Source organism: Heliconius melpomene, chromosome 10 (genome assembly GCF_056956725.1).
Source record: "Heliconius melpomene rosina isolate 202511_hmr_F chromosome 10, ASM5695672v1, whole genome shotgun sequence".
In the NCBI taxonomy this organism is placed as follows: domain Eukaryota; kingdom Metazoa; phylum Arthropoda; class Insecta; order Lepidoptera; family Nymphalidae; genus Heliconius; species Heliconius melpomene.
This window is the reverse complement of record NC_140398.1, coordinates 17,621,263-17,638,191: the sequence shown is the minus strand read 5'-3', so window position 1 is coordinate 17,638,191 and position 16,929 is coordinate 17,621,263. Positions and strand designations below refer to the sequence as shown.

Sequence of the window (16,929 nt, the reverse complement as noted above, 5' to 3'; positions counted from 1 at the left end):
AGTATGAGTGAATATACTTAGCGAGGCCACCGCTGCGTTGTTTAACAACGTCCGACTGTAAACGCTGTGAATGTCATTTGGACGTTCATTCGGATAATAAAATACTTCTATTTCCCACTTTGAATAGATTAAGCATGGCGTTCCGCCATCATACAACGTGCAAGGTCTCGAAATCATAGTGTCTTGACACTACAAATTTTTCTCTCTGCCTAGTGCTCACCCTGCTGTAGTCGCAAATAGATTTAGAATTATCGTATGTTTCTTTAATTTATTCTAAGAAATATAGATTGCAGTCATAATTTTTAGCTTTTGCTAACGACTGCAAAATTACAAAAATTAGTTTGTAGCATAAATTTTGTAAAGTTAATTATAATGTTTATTAAAGTACCATATTTCCAAAAGCATCCTCATAAAATATGAAGATCGTAAGTAGTAGGTATATTGGTTTTGACAAACATCATAAAGAATCCAATTAGCATTACAATGCTAAGAATACAGATGTACATTTTGTTCAACTATTGAAGTGTCAATATTTTTAGCTTATTTTTACGTACACCTTCCGCATCATGTGTAAAAGATAAAAAAACAGATTAACTCTCCATTCTCCGATTAATTTGTTTGAACCTCGGACTATTCCCTATTTTCTAGATAGGCAGAGAGAATCTAGTGTTTTTTTTTTGAATTGTCCGTGCTTTTCTACACATTGTTTGCCGCTGTTCCACTGAGCCACAATAGCCTCAATTAAAAAATTGGTTTGAAAATAAGCTTTCCTCTAAATGGATCAAACCCATACTCTTCCCATTCTAGAAACAGTCTGGTAAAAAAACCAAAAGTTATACGAGGAAAAAATATTTTTGATATGTGTGAGGGGCGGAATTCAACGTCGTGCTTTGCCTCAACAAAACAGCGAATAAATGAAAATATTAAATATTAAATTTCTTCAGGTGGCAATCGAATCCACAACCTGTCTCCTGCGCCACGACTGGCCTACACACCCATCTATTTTACAAATCCATACAAGCACTAATTTATCTTGTCATTCAAGTGGATCTACCAGCCTCCATCAGCCCATTGATCTACTCACGAGATCCCATTCAGGTTCATCGTTTCTTTTGTGATCGCATTATACCGTTTCAATGCGCTTGCGTCGACGTTGTTCCGCTTTATTGTGACTGGAGGAAGAGAGGGCCGAGGACGGCCGTCTGGGAATTCTTGCTTTGTTTTTCACTTTATTTGTTATTTTTTTATCTATAGTTGTATTTGCATATTATTTTATATTATTTTTGTTATTTGCAGCTTCGCTCTGTATCTCGCATATATGTATACTCGTAGTAGAAGTATATAGTTAGAGAGAACCTAGTGTTAAGACACTCCGTTCCTCACGAAACATCACACAATAAGCTAGTTCTAAAAATAATAATGTTTTAGTAGTTCTATATGCGGGATACTGCGTGAAGCTAAAAAATATATAGATAAATAAAAGGAATCAGTACTAGACTGTAGACATTACGGGCCACTGGGGCATGTAATATATGAATGTATTTATTATCATCTGTTCAGATAAGGAAAAAACAAATCCAAGTAAAGTTAGCAAAATGAGTTTCAAGGGAGGGTGGCTTTACTTTATCTAATTAGATGGTACATACATCATTTATTCTTGTTACCAAACTGATAAAATTGAAAAATTCTAACTTTTACTATTACTTACTTGAAAGTGCAATGGTTGTGAGTTCTACACCCACTAGAGGTATATATTACTATTACATATTTATAGTTATATTATTATTACATATTTATAGTTAAAATATTTTTTTTCTTTTGTCGACCGATTACCCACAATTCGTTTCAGAGTTAATTTTATATGCGGAGTAGCTTGCTACTTAGGTATTGACCTAAATACATACGACAAATAATATTCCTAAATGGACGTTCAATGGAAAACGGAATAAGTTTTATGAGATTCTTCGGGCCTATTCAAAAATGTTTAATTATTATCGCAATAAAAATTAATCTAATCTAAAAATATAGTAAAATGTCAAGAAATATAAAAGTTATTATAATTATTGATAAAAGTCAACCAAATGATCCATTTTTACTATTAAAATAAATATTAACAAATATATATTTCCTTAGTCCAGCTGGAAAGAGGAGCCTAGTGAGGGTGGAGCGTGGGCAGTCGCTGTCTTCGTGGTGGCCCAGCTCCTGCACGGTGCGGGGGCTACGCCTCTATTCACTTTGGGAGTAACGTATATAGATGAGAACGTTTCTAAGAAAATGTCTTCAGTTTATTTAGGTAAGTACAAGCACAAAGTTATATACCTATTAAGAAATTATTGCTAAAAAGTAAATCATATTTTTTTAATCAATGAAAAAGATCTTTATAAGAAATACTCACATTTTTTTGTATAAAAATACAATGATTAAACAAAAAAAGCTGAAAATAGAATTTAGAAATTAAAAATAGAAATTTTTATACACATGCCATGTAATGCCTTATAGCAGGTTAGAGAGAGAAGATTTTGTGGTAAGACACTCTGTTCATTGATTAGCAGAACACTACGCCAGAATTTAGTCAACTTACCAGAGCCAGGAAACGAAAATAAACAAATCTCCCGATTGACAATCGCTAAAAATATTTATGCTGTGTTTTGAAACGAACCCTATTCCTCTTAACTTTTCGATATTTCAACTGAAACTGATATTCTAGAAGGACTTCAGAACTATAACTTACAAGGGAAACTTTATTAGAGCTTTAAGCGCTTAGTTCCATTAGCTTTTAAGAACAATATCATAACGAATGTAAACGGCCGCGTTAGTTGCTAACATAGGAAAGCACTCATGTGTAGGACTGTAGAGTACAGTAGATACATCGAAATGAAACTTTTAGTGTTGTTACTGTCGGTTACTTATTATTTTTTATGTATCTGTATGCTTACTGTTTGTTTGGTTGAAGGCATAATCTCAGGAACTTCTGCTTTTGAATTGGAAGATATTTTATAGAATAGTCAATTTATCGAGTGAAGCTATATTACAAGATGTTAATCGCTTTGATGTAACTCATTGGACCTGAGGTCATAGTTAAAAAAATGTTAGTTATAAAACATAGAAAAAAGTAAAAATTTGCTTTTTGTGTAATAATCATTTTAAAATATAATAATTTATAAGTTATGTAACTTAGAGTGACGACACACTTTGTTTTAAAATTCATAAAGTGTGTCTAAGTTTTATGTTGCTATTATATTTTTAGTATCTACGTAATTAGTTGGTATAACATACTAAATATATTTATGTATTTTTTATTTCATCATAAAATATTATATACAAAAAATAAATAATAAATAAAATTATTTTCTGAAACGTTGTTATACCTACCGTAGCTGTGTTAGTCATAAGAATAAGAAGATAAGATTTTGAGTCCAAGTTGTTTTAAAAACCTCAAATATATGAAATTCGTAAGGCAAATGTTTTAATCTTTGTAGTTACGTAAAATGTGTCGTTAAGCTATGCAATTCAATAAGTAAAATATAAACGAGGGTATATAAAATCCAGAGTGATTTGTCACAAAAGTCCGTCTATCTTTAGCTAGTTCTTCTTCGTTCTGCTTCGTCGTCCTTGTTAATGTGGACTTTAAGTTGTAAAATGCAAAAACCCAGTGTTCCCAGTTGAAGTTATATTAGAAATTCTTCCTAACTGCTCCTCTCGTCTACACTCCTTAGCCTCCCTTTTTGCCAAACTTTATAAGTCCAGTAGATTCCTCTGTGCGTTATCAGTCATTCAGTAAAGAAAAAAATATTTAAATAATATAGGAATAGATTGCACAAATACAATCTACGTACATTGTTAATTAGAAAATCAAAAGCCAAATCCCAGAGCAATTGCAACAGAAATTCACACATCGAGGTAGTTTCTTCAGACAGCTAGCTTAATTAAGTTTTGTTCACCATCACCTGACGCCTTATTACCTATGCAATAGAGACTACAATGCAAACAAAAACACCTGTCGATGGCAACAGTCGATACATGACATGAAATTAATCCGGTCCCGCTACGAAATGCATTTCCTGTAAGGCACTCCCCAGACGATCAATGAATTGTATAATATTTGTCTATATGTATAATAAGTTACTTGGTTTTCGATATTTATTAATCAATTATTATGAAATCCTTTATAGCCTTTGTTGTAGACGATGTCTGTGAACGCGAGGATCGCGGGTTCGACTCTCACTTCAGGGAAATAAATTAATTTAATGTCCTAGGTTTAGTAAAAAAAAAGACAAAAAGTAGCGTTGAATTCTGATACTCAACACAAAAAATTGGCGAAAAGTCAGGAAGGAGAAGGCTTAACATTGAGTTCCTTTTGCATACCCTGCTTTGCGAGAAGAAGCGTGAAGCTGCTGTTTTTTAGTTACGAAATCAGTGAGCGTAGGTGTATTGCAATAAATAATAACATACTTTTTATTTATATCATCTGTTCAAAGATCAAAATGAGATTATGCTAGCTTTTGGCAAACTGAGCAGATTTTAATATTAGATTACAGATCAATTTTAGATATTACATGTACGAATGGAGATAGCAGTACGTTCCTTGTGAATTACGGGATAACTTACATTACACTGTGCGCTTTATCTTGTTTCGATAAACTTATTCTATGTTTAATTTTGAGGTCATGGCGGCGTCATGGTTGTGGGTTCGATCCTACTAGAGGGAGGGAATCTTAAGTTCCTTTTTTCGTAAGTTAATTTAATATAAAAATATTTGATATAAAACAAACCATTTTATAGCGGAGACGAAGCCGTAGGTATAGAGTTACCTACATATTTCAAATGCATTGACGATTATAAATAGTCATCTTGGCACCTTGTCTACTATTAAATTATTATATAATTATTGTTACTGCTAATAAATGCGTCGGCCTTGTTTTATTTTATTATTATATTTGTTATTTGTTTAATATTTTTCCCTAGCTAATTATCTGATTGTATACATTCAAGATTTATTTCTCATGTTTTTTTATTCTTTTAACATATTCTGAATTGAGCACCTACATTGCTCATCAAAATAATTCAATGATACATTTATTTATTCTCAAACAAAAATCTCTTTATGTGGGAAAACATATGGTCGGTGTACAAAAAACGTTCTTTATTTAGTTTCTAAATCTATGTACATATACTCATATATACACATATACATACAAATTATACATATGTACGTTCATGGATTTTGCCAAATAAATTATGTGTGCGATTTTATATATAATAAAGAAAATGACTTTCGCGATGTTAATCCGGTTTAAGATTATCATTTAAAAACCTTTACATTTAACCCTCTATACAAGTAATCGGGACATGTCACCGAATGTATGTTAGGGCTTACTCAAGTCCAGATTTGCAATGTGAGCAATGCCATTACCCCGCCTGAGCCACTTCCGACGCAGGAGTGCCACGAGAGGGCACAGAGGGCGGAGAGGCTCTAAGAAAAGAGCGGGCGTGGATAGAGACCACTCGAAGTATCGAGATGCGGGTCGTGTGTGTGATCCAGTGAAAGATTTAAGATATATATTTAGTCCCTATCTATGAGTGTAAAAAATCAGCTTTAGCTATTTCCGCATAGCAGGGTACGCAGATAAAATTTTACCGTAGAGGAAACTTTACCGTAGAGTTGTAGAACTCAACAGCGCGTTTTGGTTACCAGAGAGGGAAAATGAAAAATAAATTAGACACAATCATTTTCCCCATCAAGTGATCGAACTCACAATCATTGCGTATACAAACGTGTGCTGTCCACTGCGCCACGGGGGCCTGTGTATCCCATACTTTACCTCCGACTAAAACTAAAGACTATAATGGTAAATATTGCATTTAATCTGAGGCACGTTGTAATTGAGTCAGTGTAGTTATAAAATATTTTATAGTTAGATAACAATAGCGTGTAAAACGCACTTTAGTGACGCACTTTTGCATATCAGACTAACGACAGCTTGTGAAAGTTATTACTGCAATTATTGTGCCATATATAGTTTTGTCCCAGTATGGAGAGGACTGAGAACGTAGTGTCTTATATAATTAATTACGTCAATGTTCCTTTTGTTCGCTTTTCTTCCAGGAGGAAGAGGTAGGCAAAATAAATAGCTGATAGATTCCCTAGAACGGTATTCGAATCAACTATTCATATTTTTAGTTACGTCTTATAGATAATAGTACCTACTAATTATTTTTTTTAAAATATTTTAACTATAAGGGAAAAAAACAACTATACTATTACTCAATTGCAATCAATAAATACACATATATAGACTATCAACATAAAATCTTTCACTGTATCACAATCTTTACACATCGCGGCTTTTAGCTGTGAAAACAACGTGAAGGGGTCGCAAGTAACGGATACACTCACGCTGTACCTCCCGGCGGGCGCGGCGCGGCGGTGCTCCTCTTTGAACAATGGAATGACACTTGAGTATTTATCGCACTTATGCATTGACGCCTTTATAGTGGAGTGAGTGTAGGACTTCACGTGATGGTTGCTAGTTCGATGCCCAGACGTTTACATTGTCGAAAAAAATGTTATGTTTGTTATGGTTAGACGAGTCGCGATGTAAGATTTATAAAATGGGTGAACATTGGAGGACGGAGTCACCAAATTTTGGACAGAGATTCTTAGGAAAGTTGATAACAAAATAAAATACACAAATATTTAGAATGTGCCCAAATATAACGTCAGAGGCAAAAATGTTTTGGCAGTTTTGCTTCGTAAAGAAGCAGAAGACACCCATGCCCAAAAAACAAAACATAACGCCTCGAAAAATTCGGCGAAAGTGGGATGCTGTCTTAACAGTAGGTACCCTGCTGTGCGCAGGATGCAGCGTGAAGCTGATTTAAGTCAATTCTTATTTTTAATTGTATTCAGAATGTAATGAAATTCAATTTTTTTGTGAAATTCGATAAAATTTTGAACCATAAATGTGACGGGTTTTTTGAACAATAGAATGGTACTTGAATGTTAATCCCTCTTTTATATTGTTCTAGGTTTGAGGGTTAATATAAGCTACCATTTATATTCTTTTAAGAACCTTTTCTTTTGTATAGGTTTTTTTTATTTCACACATTGTCCGCATATTAAGCGGAGTAAACATAGAAAGTGTCTTAACATTGCAATACGTAACGGAACTTATCGCTAGACATTAGGGGTTTTTTCAGTTTACCCTTAGGCTGAAAGTCCTAGGCACTGCTCTTAGCATGCAACATGATGATTATGAAACATGACGCTGCTGAGAATGAGAATGCTGAGAAATTTCTTGTCATATATACATATGTTATTGTAAAAACATTTACAAGTAATACGTTTACCAATTTTAAGGGAACCTAATACATTCCTGTTTCCCACTTTCCTCCCAATTTTCAAGATAATGCATGTTGATTGGTGGAGCTCAACGGCACGCTTTTTCTTAATACTAGAGGCAGTTAGACGGTGTACCTACTAGCATTTTCAATTCAATACTTTAAAATAAATCATAATATATTTTTTATTTTAATGAAAAATGAATTATAGGGTGTAGCGTAACCACTACGCAAACAGCAAACGACGTGATATATTGCTGAAGTTTTTTATTTTATTTTACTTTGCGGAAGCGTACCCTACCAACTGTACTACCCTGACACCCCATACATTATATTATAAAATACTTTTAACAGTATCCTCTATGACCCAGTGGTTAAAAGTAAGTAGGTACAATTCGAGGGTGTTGTGGGCTCGACTCCCAGCAACATCGATGAATAAATTCTTGTCTCTTTTGATTGCGTTGACTTAGACTCTTGATTTTTCTGTGGTCCTAGGGACCATAATCTGACTGACCGACATTTTTACTTCTATAAGATTACTTCTATGATATAAGAAAATTGTAATTGTATTTCAGGTGTTTATTACACAATGGCAGTGGTGGGACCAGCGCTGGGCTACGTGCTCGGGGGACAAATGCTTAAAATTTACACTGACTTCGCCAACGTTGATTCTGAAACGTAAGTGTAACGTAACTGTAATCTGACTTTTTTTACATATTTTTTACGGCTGCACCCTTTTATATATCGGGATGGGCAGAAACTTATGGCAAGACACTCCGTTCTCTTTGTTGCGAGTAGCAGCATTCTACTCCACAAGCGTAGTGTTAAGTTTTACTTTTACAAATAATGTCTCCAAAATTACAATATCCCGCTATATGCGGGATACAGTGTGAAACTAAAAAGAAAAAGATCAAAATTATCCAAAATTTCCAAGGTAACTAAGCCCAGTTGCCAGGCACGACCTTACCTTACCTGCTAGTCGCTACCTAATTATTCGTGGCCGTCTTCACGTTTTTAATATTTCACGGCAGCGACACGGCTTCATTCAGCCAGCCCCGGCTCTCGCTTTCATCTTATTGTGAGTCAACCTTTCAACTTTTGCAGCGAAATTAAAACCACCGCTCCATACTTTAATGGCTTCCTAAATATAATTTGCGGAATAAAATCTTTCAATGATCCTGGTATTTTAAACGGTTTCCTTTTTAAATTAAATATAATGGAAATTTGTTAAGATTTTCGGGTGCGATTAATATTATGGTATTTTTTAGGGTTCCGTACCTTTTAGAGACAAAAGGAATCCTTATAAAGTAACGTCTGTCAGAGGCGCAAAATTTGGTATTAAAGCTACTACTTCAAGTGAGGTATCAGATGAAAGGGTTCTGGCTAAACTAACCTTGAATTTCAGGAAAAAGACCTCCCAGTTTTGTACGGAACCCTCGGTGAGGGAGCTCGACTCGAACTTGTCCGGTTTTTTAATATTAGTGTCTCAAATCTAAGTAGCCGTCGTCGTAGTAAAGTGACACATCGTCTCACTGCAAGCGCGACGTCCGCTAACGACGGCGAACTCCGCCACTCAACGTGAATAAAGATAAAATTGCACTACGTTAAAAATTTTATATGTTTCTAACTATTTATTAACCTATAAAATAAATATATAAAATTTAAACAAATTTTGTTAAAATGTTGTCAGTATTTCGCAATAAACGTAACAACGGGCTATGAAAAAGAATTAAACGTCAGAAACCGTCTCGCAGTCCACGTTTGTTTGTGCAACCGTTCAACTGGTAGCTTTTACTAGATCTTATTTGCGGCTCTTTTAAAGGAGTAAATTTATGACCAAAAAGAAGCAGACCGGGCGCTGTTTTCTTTAGAAATGCAGCGATAATGATAACAAATATACAGCTTTTATAAAATGCTTAGATGCTTTAAATATTATTTTTGACAACTGGGTATTTTTTATTATAATTCGTATACTCAAGCAATGTCTAGAAAATTCACCGGAGCATAGTGTACGGAGTGTCTTAACACTAGGTTCACTCTGCTTACTCTTGTTACACGGGATGGCGATATTTCTCAAGCAACTATAATTAAAACAATGACAATATTAACTTAGAAAGCGGAATAACGTATTGTATATATTATATCCGTGGCTATGCAAATGAACAGTCGTCGAAACGTTGAAACATACAGGCGATCCCTAATGAATAAGAATAATAAACCAATGTCGCAATTATGCAAGATAATATTATCAAAAACTTCACTTTTCAGTCTTTATTTTATAGAATTCACGTTCTGTATGGATTTATTTGGTTTCGCGCTGCACCCCGTACATAGCAGGTTAACAGGTTAGGCAGAAGAAAACCAGTTCCGCCTAATTTTCGAAGTCTTGGGTGTGGAGTGGCGGAACTTAACCCTGTGTTAGGTTTTGTTACCACACCCAGACAATAATGAAAAATTGTACCCTCGAGCGTACATCTTGTGTGTGAGACAGATGTTGTGTTACTGTGTAGTGTGCTATCCAGAGACGAGTACGTTTGCATACGTTACAATTATCACGGATACCACAACTAACAGTAAAGTAATTGTTAATTGTAGAGTGGCAATTAACAATTATTACTATTTTCACATAAACATACGAATATAATCACTTATTAATTGCAAACTATATTTGGCCAAAAGCAACTCTTTTATATGTAACCTAACACATTAATATACACTTATATATAACTTCCTAACTCACTGTTCCAGGCTGGGTATAACCCCACTCAGCTCCTCCTGGATAGGCGCGTGGTGGGTGGGGTTTATATTCTCTGCGGTGCTGTGCCTTATCGTCGCGCTGCCACTGCTCGCGTTCCCGTACGAGCTGCCAGGTTTGTATACCTATGTTAATTATGTGAATAATTTTACTATATATGTGCATAGTGTATGAATTTGATATGTTTGGCCGCAATTAGTTATGTCGTGGTAACTAATGAAAATTAGTATGAAAGACGATATCGCAACTCATAGTGGGTTCCACTTGAAAGAATGTTTTAAATTATTTTTAGCTAGGCTATGGCCTAGCCATAGGTAAAACTAGGTTTTCAGCTCTGATTGTCATACAATATCATGTGGACTTACCGTATTTTTTAGTTTAGTTTTTTCTTTATAATTATTAATCCTACATTTAATAATAAAATGAATCCTTGTTTTATAATATATAATTTTTGTGATTTTCACTAGCTCTTATTTTGTTTTGTTGTAATTTTTTTGTCATTTCTAAAACAGGAGCGGCAGAAATTCGGGCATCCAAAGTATCCGAAGCTCATGAAGGTGCGGCCACTAAGTCGGCGGCGTTCAGCGCATTACACGAACTGCCTAAAGCGGCTGCAGCCCTCTTCAAGAACCCTACATTTATGTTTCTTAATCTAGCTGGTGCAAGTGAAGGAATGCTCATATCCGGTTTCGCCGCTTTTCTCCCGAAACTTATTGAGAATCAATTTTCTGTAAGCGCTTCTGAGGCCGCCATGTTGTTAGGTTAGTGCATCATCTGCATTTGAGTTCGGAAGCGACGTTGGAGTAAAAAACTAGTTTAATTATAAAAAGCATATTTTCTTTTCAGGTGTAATAACAGTACCAGCTGGGGGAGGCGGAACGTTTCTAGGAGGTTGGCTGGTTAAACGCTGGAAGCTCAACTGTGGGGGCATCATTAAGCTGTGCGTGGCCGCGACCCTAGCGGCCGCCGTGTTCTGTATATCTTTTGTACTGAGCTGTGACGACTATCCCTTTGCCGGTGTGACCATACCGTACGATAGTCCTAGTGTTGCCAAGTGAGTGGCATCTTGTTAGCGTAACTATCAGAAAGTGCTTGTTTTTAATAATCTTTACGAGGATACGAATATTTTTAATGTTAAGTACATTAATTCAATTTTAAGTTTAAAATTAATGTACCTAATCAGAGGCCATCGTGGTTTAGAGATACAAGAGTGTGACTGTAAACGCGACGGTTGTGGCTTAAATTCCACTCATGGTAATGAAATGTTTAATATTTTCATTTTCTCGATCTGGCTGTAAGTAAGCTGTAACTCAACACGCAATGCCTCAAGAACGGAGTTACTTGACACTAGGTTCCCTGTATCTTCCCTGCTAAATGCGAATTACAGCGTGAAGCTAAAAAAATATAACTATATTATATTTCCTGTATACGTCAACCTGTTAAGTTAGACTTAATATACACGGCCCCAACATATACAAGATATAGCGAGAACCAAAAAAAGAGAAAAAAGATTTTTTATTCTTTTTTCCTCAATTCCAGCGCAAGCCGTCTAACAGCACAGTGCAACCTAGCCTGCTCGTGTTCGTACTCGCGATCAACAGCCGTATGTGGGGCGGACGGGCGCGCGTACGCGTCGCCGTGCCACGCGGGCTGCACGCGCGCCGCCCGGTACGGGGCCACCACGCTGTACGCGGACTGTGCGTGCGTGAGCGGCGGGGGGGTGTATACTACTGGTGAGTTGGGTTTAATAACATACAATAAATGATAGGGAAACGTATGTAAGACGTAAGAATCAGATTATTTTAGCTTCTAGCTGTATTCTGCATGTAGCCGAGTAGGCAAGGGGTCTACAACGTCGCGCTTTGTTTATTTACGAGAGGTGAAAATATTAAAAATTTGTTCTCCCGAGTTAGAACCGAACTCACAACCGCCGCGTTCAGAGTTATCTACCTCTACCTAGTACGCTCCTGTAGGGAGAGGTAAGGGCAAAATGTATAATAGCTTGTTTCTCTTGCCATGCGGGATGTGTGGACATGTTTAATGGATGGGGGCCAACGTTTTACATATAGAGTGCGTGTAGATAGTAAGATACTTTATACTACTGATAAGTAAAATTTAAAAAAAGTAGAACACATAAAAATTAACAAGAAATTGCAATCATCTTTAGCAAAAACACTTTCCACTACATTAAATAAATTTCAATTACAGAAGACAACCAAACGATAGCCTATGAAGCTATAAACAACGCGTGCAGCTCGGAGTGTCCGTACCTCTGGCTGTTCGTGTTCCTCTCCTTCTGCGTGATGCTGTTCACTTTCATAGCGACTATGCCCGCGCTGTCCGCTACTTTAAGGTAAGTTAGGTTAAACGGACGGACATTGACGGACATTGAAACTGCCCGACTAGTCTACTTTAGCTATTTTCATAGTATTTTATCTTATGGAATGCTGCTATGGGGCAGTGCTTCAGATATCAATTCAATATTTATTCTCCAAAAAAGAGCCGTAAGATATATTTATAATCTAAGAGCTCGAGATTCTCTGCGAGATGTTTTCAAAGATGCAGGTATTATTACAGTTGCTTCCCAATTTCTATACTATAATATTCTCTTTGTCCGACAAAATATACATTGTCATAGCAAAACTAGTGACAGTCATACGATAGAAACGAGAAATAAAGATAAGATTGTTACTCCAAGTTTTCGCCTCCAAAAAGTTAATAAATCTTTTATGGGTCTGAGCATACGTGTATATAATAAAATTCCGCAGTGTATTCTTAGTTTGCCACTACAAAAATTTAAAATATCTGTAAAAAAAATTCTAACAAGTAAAGCGTATTACACTGTTCAAGAATATTTAGAGGATAAGCATGTATGGAATGTCTGTGTCTAATGAATGTAATGCAGGATAGCTGCCAACTAATGTAATAGATTGTACCATTGATTTTGAAAAGAGCAACTGTTGAGTTTCTTGTCGGCTCTTCTCAGCAGAACTGTCTTCCGAACCGGTGGTAGCTTTTTGTTCATATGTTCATTCGACGATTCAAAAGGGCTTATAATAATTGCCTATTTGAATAAAGAATATTTTGAATTTGAATTTGAATTTAAAAGACTACTTGTAAAGGCGTGTAGAAGAATGACAACGATTTATACCGAAAATTTCACAATCGCGACAAAGTAGGTACCTATAGGTATATAAAAAAATCAGTAAATATATTGAATATTTTATATAGGTACATTAACAATGCAATTAACAATTGCAATGTAACATTTACGCGGAAAAAAAGTAAATTCCTTTCTCCGCACTAAGATAAAACGCGTATTTAGGTTTAAAAACAAGAAACGATTTAATTTGATTTGATTAAAATTGTCATTTATTTATTCAACAGATGTGTTCGAGAAGATCAACGTTCATTCGCATTAGGCATCCAGTGGATACTAGTCCGGTTGCTCGGTACTATACCCGCGCCGCTACTCTTCGGCTTCCTCATAGACCTGTCCTGCAGACTGTGGACCAGTGGGGCTTGCCAGCTATACGATAACTACCATATGAGCAGGTAACTTTATGGATACATATCACAATAGAGTAAATATTTATATTAACGAATTATAAGTAATTTCTATTCTTGGCTCTTAACACGCAATGTCTGGAAAGTGTGTCCTACTAGGTACATATGGGATACAGCATTAAGCTGCAATAACTTCATGACAAAGGCTTATCGATATTAAATGGAGGACAAAGTTAAGTAGACAATTCCCTGTGGCGCACAGACAAAGAGTAAAAAAAAATGTAGGTAATATTACTGACTTATATAACTGTGACTGACTGTAAACACAATGGTTGTGGGTTCGATCCTCGCTCGGCAAAGTGATAAGATTTAAATGACAGCATTAGAATGTGCAATGGTTTGAAATTGAGCGAAAAATCGAGAAATGAGTTTGCTAAGACTACTCTAGGACGCTCTCAGCCTACAATATTTTACTAGAGGTGCCTGGAAACTAAAAAAAATAAATAATTAACAGACATTACTATTCTTTCAGGTACATGCTGGCATTAGCCTTAGTAGGTAAACTGTGTTCCGTACTATTCTTTTTCTTCGCGTGGTGGTTCTACCGACCGCCCACCGCCAAGAACGCCATTAGTCCCGCCATAGACTTGACCCACGAGAAAGCCAATGGTATACCCACCATCGCCAACGGGACTTTAGATAGAAGCAATGGTTATTGTAACGCTGCTTTGGAGTGTAGTGATCATTTGTAAATTTATAGTCTTACGTAGTTGTGAATGTTTATAAGCATGTGACGTTTGCGGCTTCGATGCACGTTTGGGGTAATACCTATTTGTTATTGTAATCTTTACAGATTACATTAGTTTTTCTTACCTAGGTCTGTTTTTGTCTGAGAACTGTGTATTTTATCACATTTTTTAACCATTATCAAAAATATAGGTAGTGCATGAATATTAAATTTTGTGTAACTAAAAAAATATTGTATGTGACTAAAAATAATTTAAAAATGGCGACAAAAAGTGACTTTTCAAGAGGTGAGTACTGAGACTAAAATTTAACACTTTAATATTTAGTACCTATACCAATACAAAACTTGAAAATTGATGTTTTACGAAGACATCGATTTTCAAGTTATTTAAAAAAGTATGTTCTTAATTTTCTTAACATTGGGTAACCATAAGGAATTGTGGGAGATCGGTTTTTTTATATGTAGCTTAGTAGGTGCATATTATTATTAATTCTTCCATAACGCCTGATTAATTATTTTCTAGACCAGGGCTTCTTAAACTTTTGTCATTCACGACCCCATTTATGATTGCGAGTTTCTTAACGACCCCCCATACAAATATAAAAGAAAAATAAATTAATATTCATTTGATGATTTATTTATTAGGTAACAGTATACATATACATATGAAAATATATAGTTTTTGAATTCGTTTTGAAACATACAAAAATCTAAAATTAAAAATTGCACAAAAAATTATAAAATTTTATTTATTATAGTTTCAAAAATAAAAGTGGATTCTGACCGTCTTAATTCGCTCGAATATATTCAAGTAGTTGCGTGGTAACTTTTAAGTATTAAATTAAAATATAAGTAAGAAATTTAATGAGATGGATGCGCCTGTTTTTTATTGCATAACAAATCAAATCTTGGTGGAATGTTTGAAACTGCTGGACGTAAGACCTCTTCAACATCTCTCTTCAATCTCTCGCGACCACAGAATTTTGCTACGCGACCCCTTTTGGGGTCGCGACCCATAGTTTAAGAAACCCTTTTCTAGACGAATTAATATTTTTTTATATTAATAAATGCAATTATGGTTGTGTAGTTTATTGGACAAGTTTCATGTCTGATTTCAAACAGTTCGATTGGCAAATCTTAGATTTTACTAGAAAATCTTTGTATTTACTATAGCGTTGAGGTATTGTAGTAGCATGAAAGATTCATATTTAACGTTCCTTTCGTTTTCTTCTTACATTTAAAAATAATAAATTTATACTTATAGTGAGTATAAAAACCGATAGTCCACTAATTCACACTTTACAATATTATTTTTCTTGAAACATATTCCTAAAACAAGTTCTTGGTTAATTATAAATGAAGGTTTGTGAGATTTTGTTTATTATCATAATAAATATGTGTTAATTAAGTATTTATTATAATTAATCTGTGATGTGATAGAATAATAATTTGTTTGTCATATCATTTTTATCTATATTTATATTTGTAATTTAGAAGGTATGAACATAACTAGCCTTAAAAATGTAAGCTTCATAAATACTGCTCTTTATTAAAAATAAAATATGAGTTGACTATTGAAAATACCATTAATTATTTAATTGTTCAAAGATTTTAAAAACGCTAAAACACATTAAGTACTTTTTCTATTAAATAATAATGTAAAATAATTTTTAAAAAGTACATTTAAAAATGCACAATTATTCAAAGTAAAATGGTTTTTTATTATATTTATTTATAACAAAATTTTAAATTTGCTATTTTTCTTTATATAAACAAAGACTGATTATTCACTTAGTTTAATCTAGATGTATTTTGTTGTTTCTAGACATACTTAGATAAGATATTGAATGTGAAAAATGTAAGTCAAATAAAAAAAAATATAAACCTAATATAAATCCTAAGTGTTAGTAGTTTTAATTTTGAATTGATTTTAAATTTAAAAAATCTTTTATTTTATTTCAAATTAAATTTTTAATAAATTACATTTTTTAATGCATGTATTAATTATTAAATTCATATATAGATACCTATGTAATTATGTAATATAACAAATACATATTACATTGTATAATAGAAACATATTATTTAATTGGACTAGTATTTCCAAGAACCATACATTTTTGTAAATAGTATAAGTAATTATAATGTATTAGAAAAAAATATTGTAGTTGTTTACTAATTTATCACAATTATTGTAATAATAATTAATCGTGTTCATTCAACTACCAAGTCAGAGGAGTGTAGGTTCGTTTTTCATTATATAAATGATTATATCTGTATAAGTAATTACATTAATATGAATGATATTATTATAATTATAATCAATTTTACATAATTACGAGGTCCACAGAACTATTAAATTTCACAAATAGAGTGAAGTTATTAGAATTTTTACAAATATGTATTTGTATTTTGTATTATATCTGTAGATACACTTAGAGTAAGAGTTTTGACATTGTACAATTTTACACTATTGATTTGATTGGGATTAATAAAATATATTAAATATGTTTCATTGTTTCGTTATTTGTCTTTTTTTGTATTTTTTTCTACCTACACGCTGTATCCCGTACGTACC

The 16,929-nt window shown here is 34.1% G+C and overlaps 1 protein-coding gene across 2 annotated transcripts in view; it reads left to right on the top strand.

Moving 5' to 3' along the window:
* Positions 1-16,874, top strand: part of Oatp26F (Organic anion transporting polypeptide 26F) — a 47,546-nt gene extending 30,672 nt beyond the window's left edge. For both annotated transcript variants that reach the window (XM_085192179.1, XM_085192180.1), the window contains 9 exons: positions 2,134-2,293; positions 7,917-8,019; positions 10,090-10,211; positions 10,609-10,857; positions 10,943-11,150; positions 11,636-11,829; positions 12,305-12,449; positions 13,484-13,651; positions 14,136-16,874. In XM_085192179.1, coding sequence (XP_085048305.1) covers positions 2,134-2,293; positions 7,917-8,019; positions 10,090-10,211; positions 10,609-10,857; positions 10,943-11,150; positions 11,636-11,829; positions 12,305-12,449; positions 13,484-13,651; positions 14,136-14,355 — 1,569 coding nt within the window. In that variant the 3' untranslated portion in view covers positions 14,356-16,874. The remainder of the gene's footprint in view (positions 1-2,133; positions 2,294-7,916; positions 8,020-10,089; positions 10,212-10,608; positions 10,858-10,942; positions 11,151-11,635; positions 11,830-12,304; positions 12,450-13,483; positions 13,652-14,135) is intronic.
* The last annotated feature ends 55 nt before the right edge of the window (positions 16,875-16,929 follow it).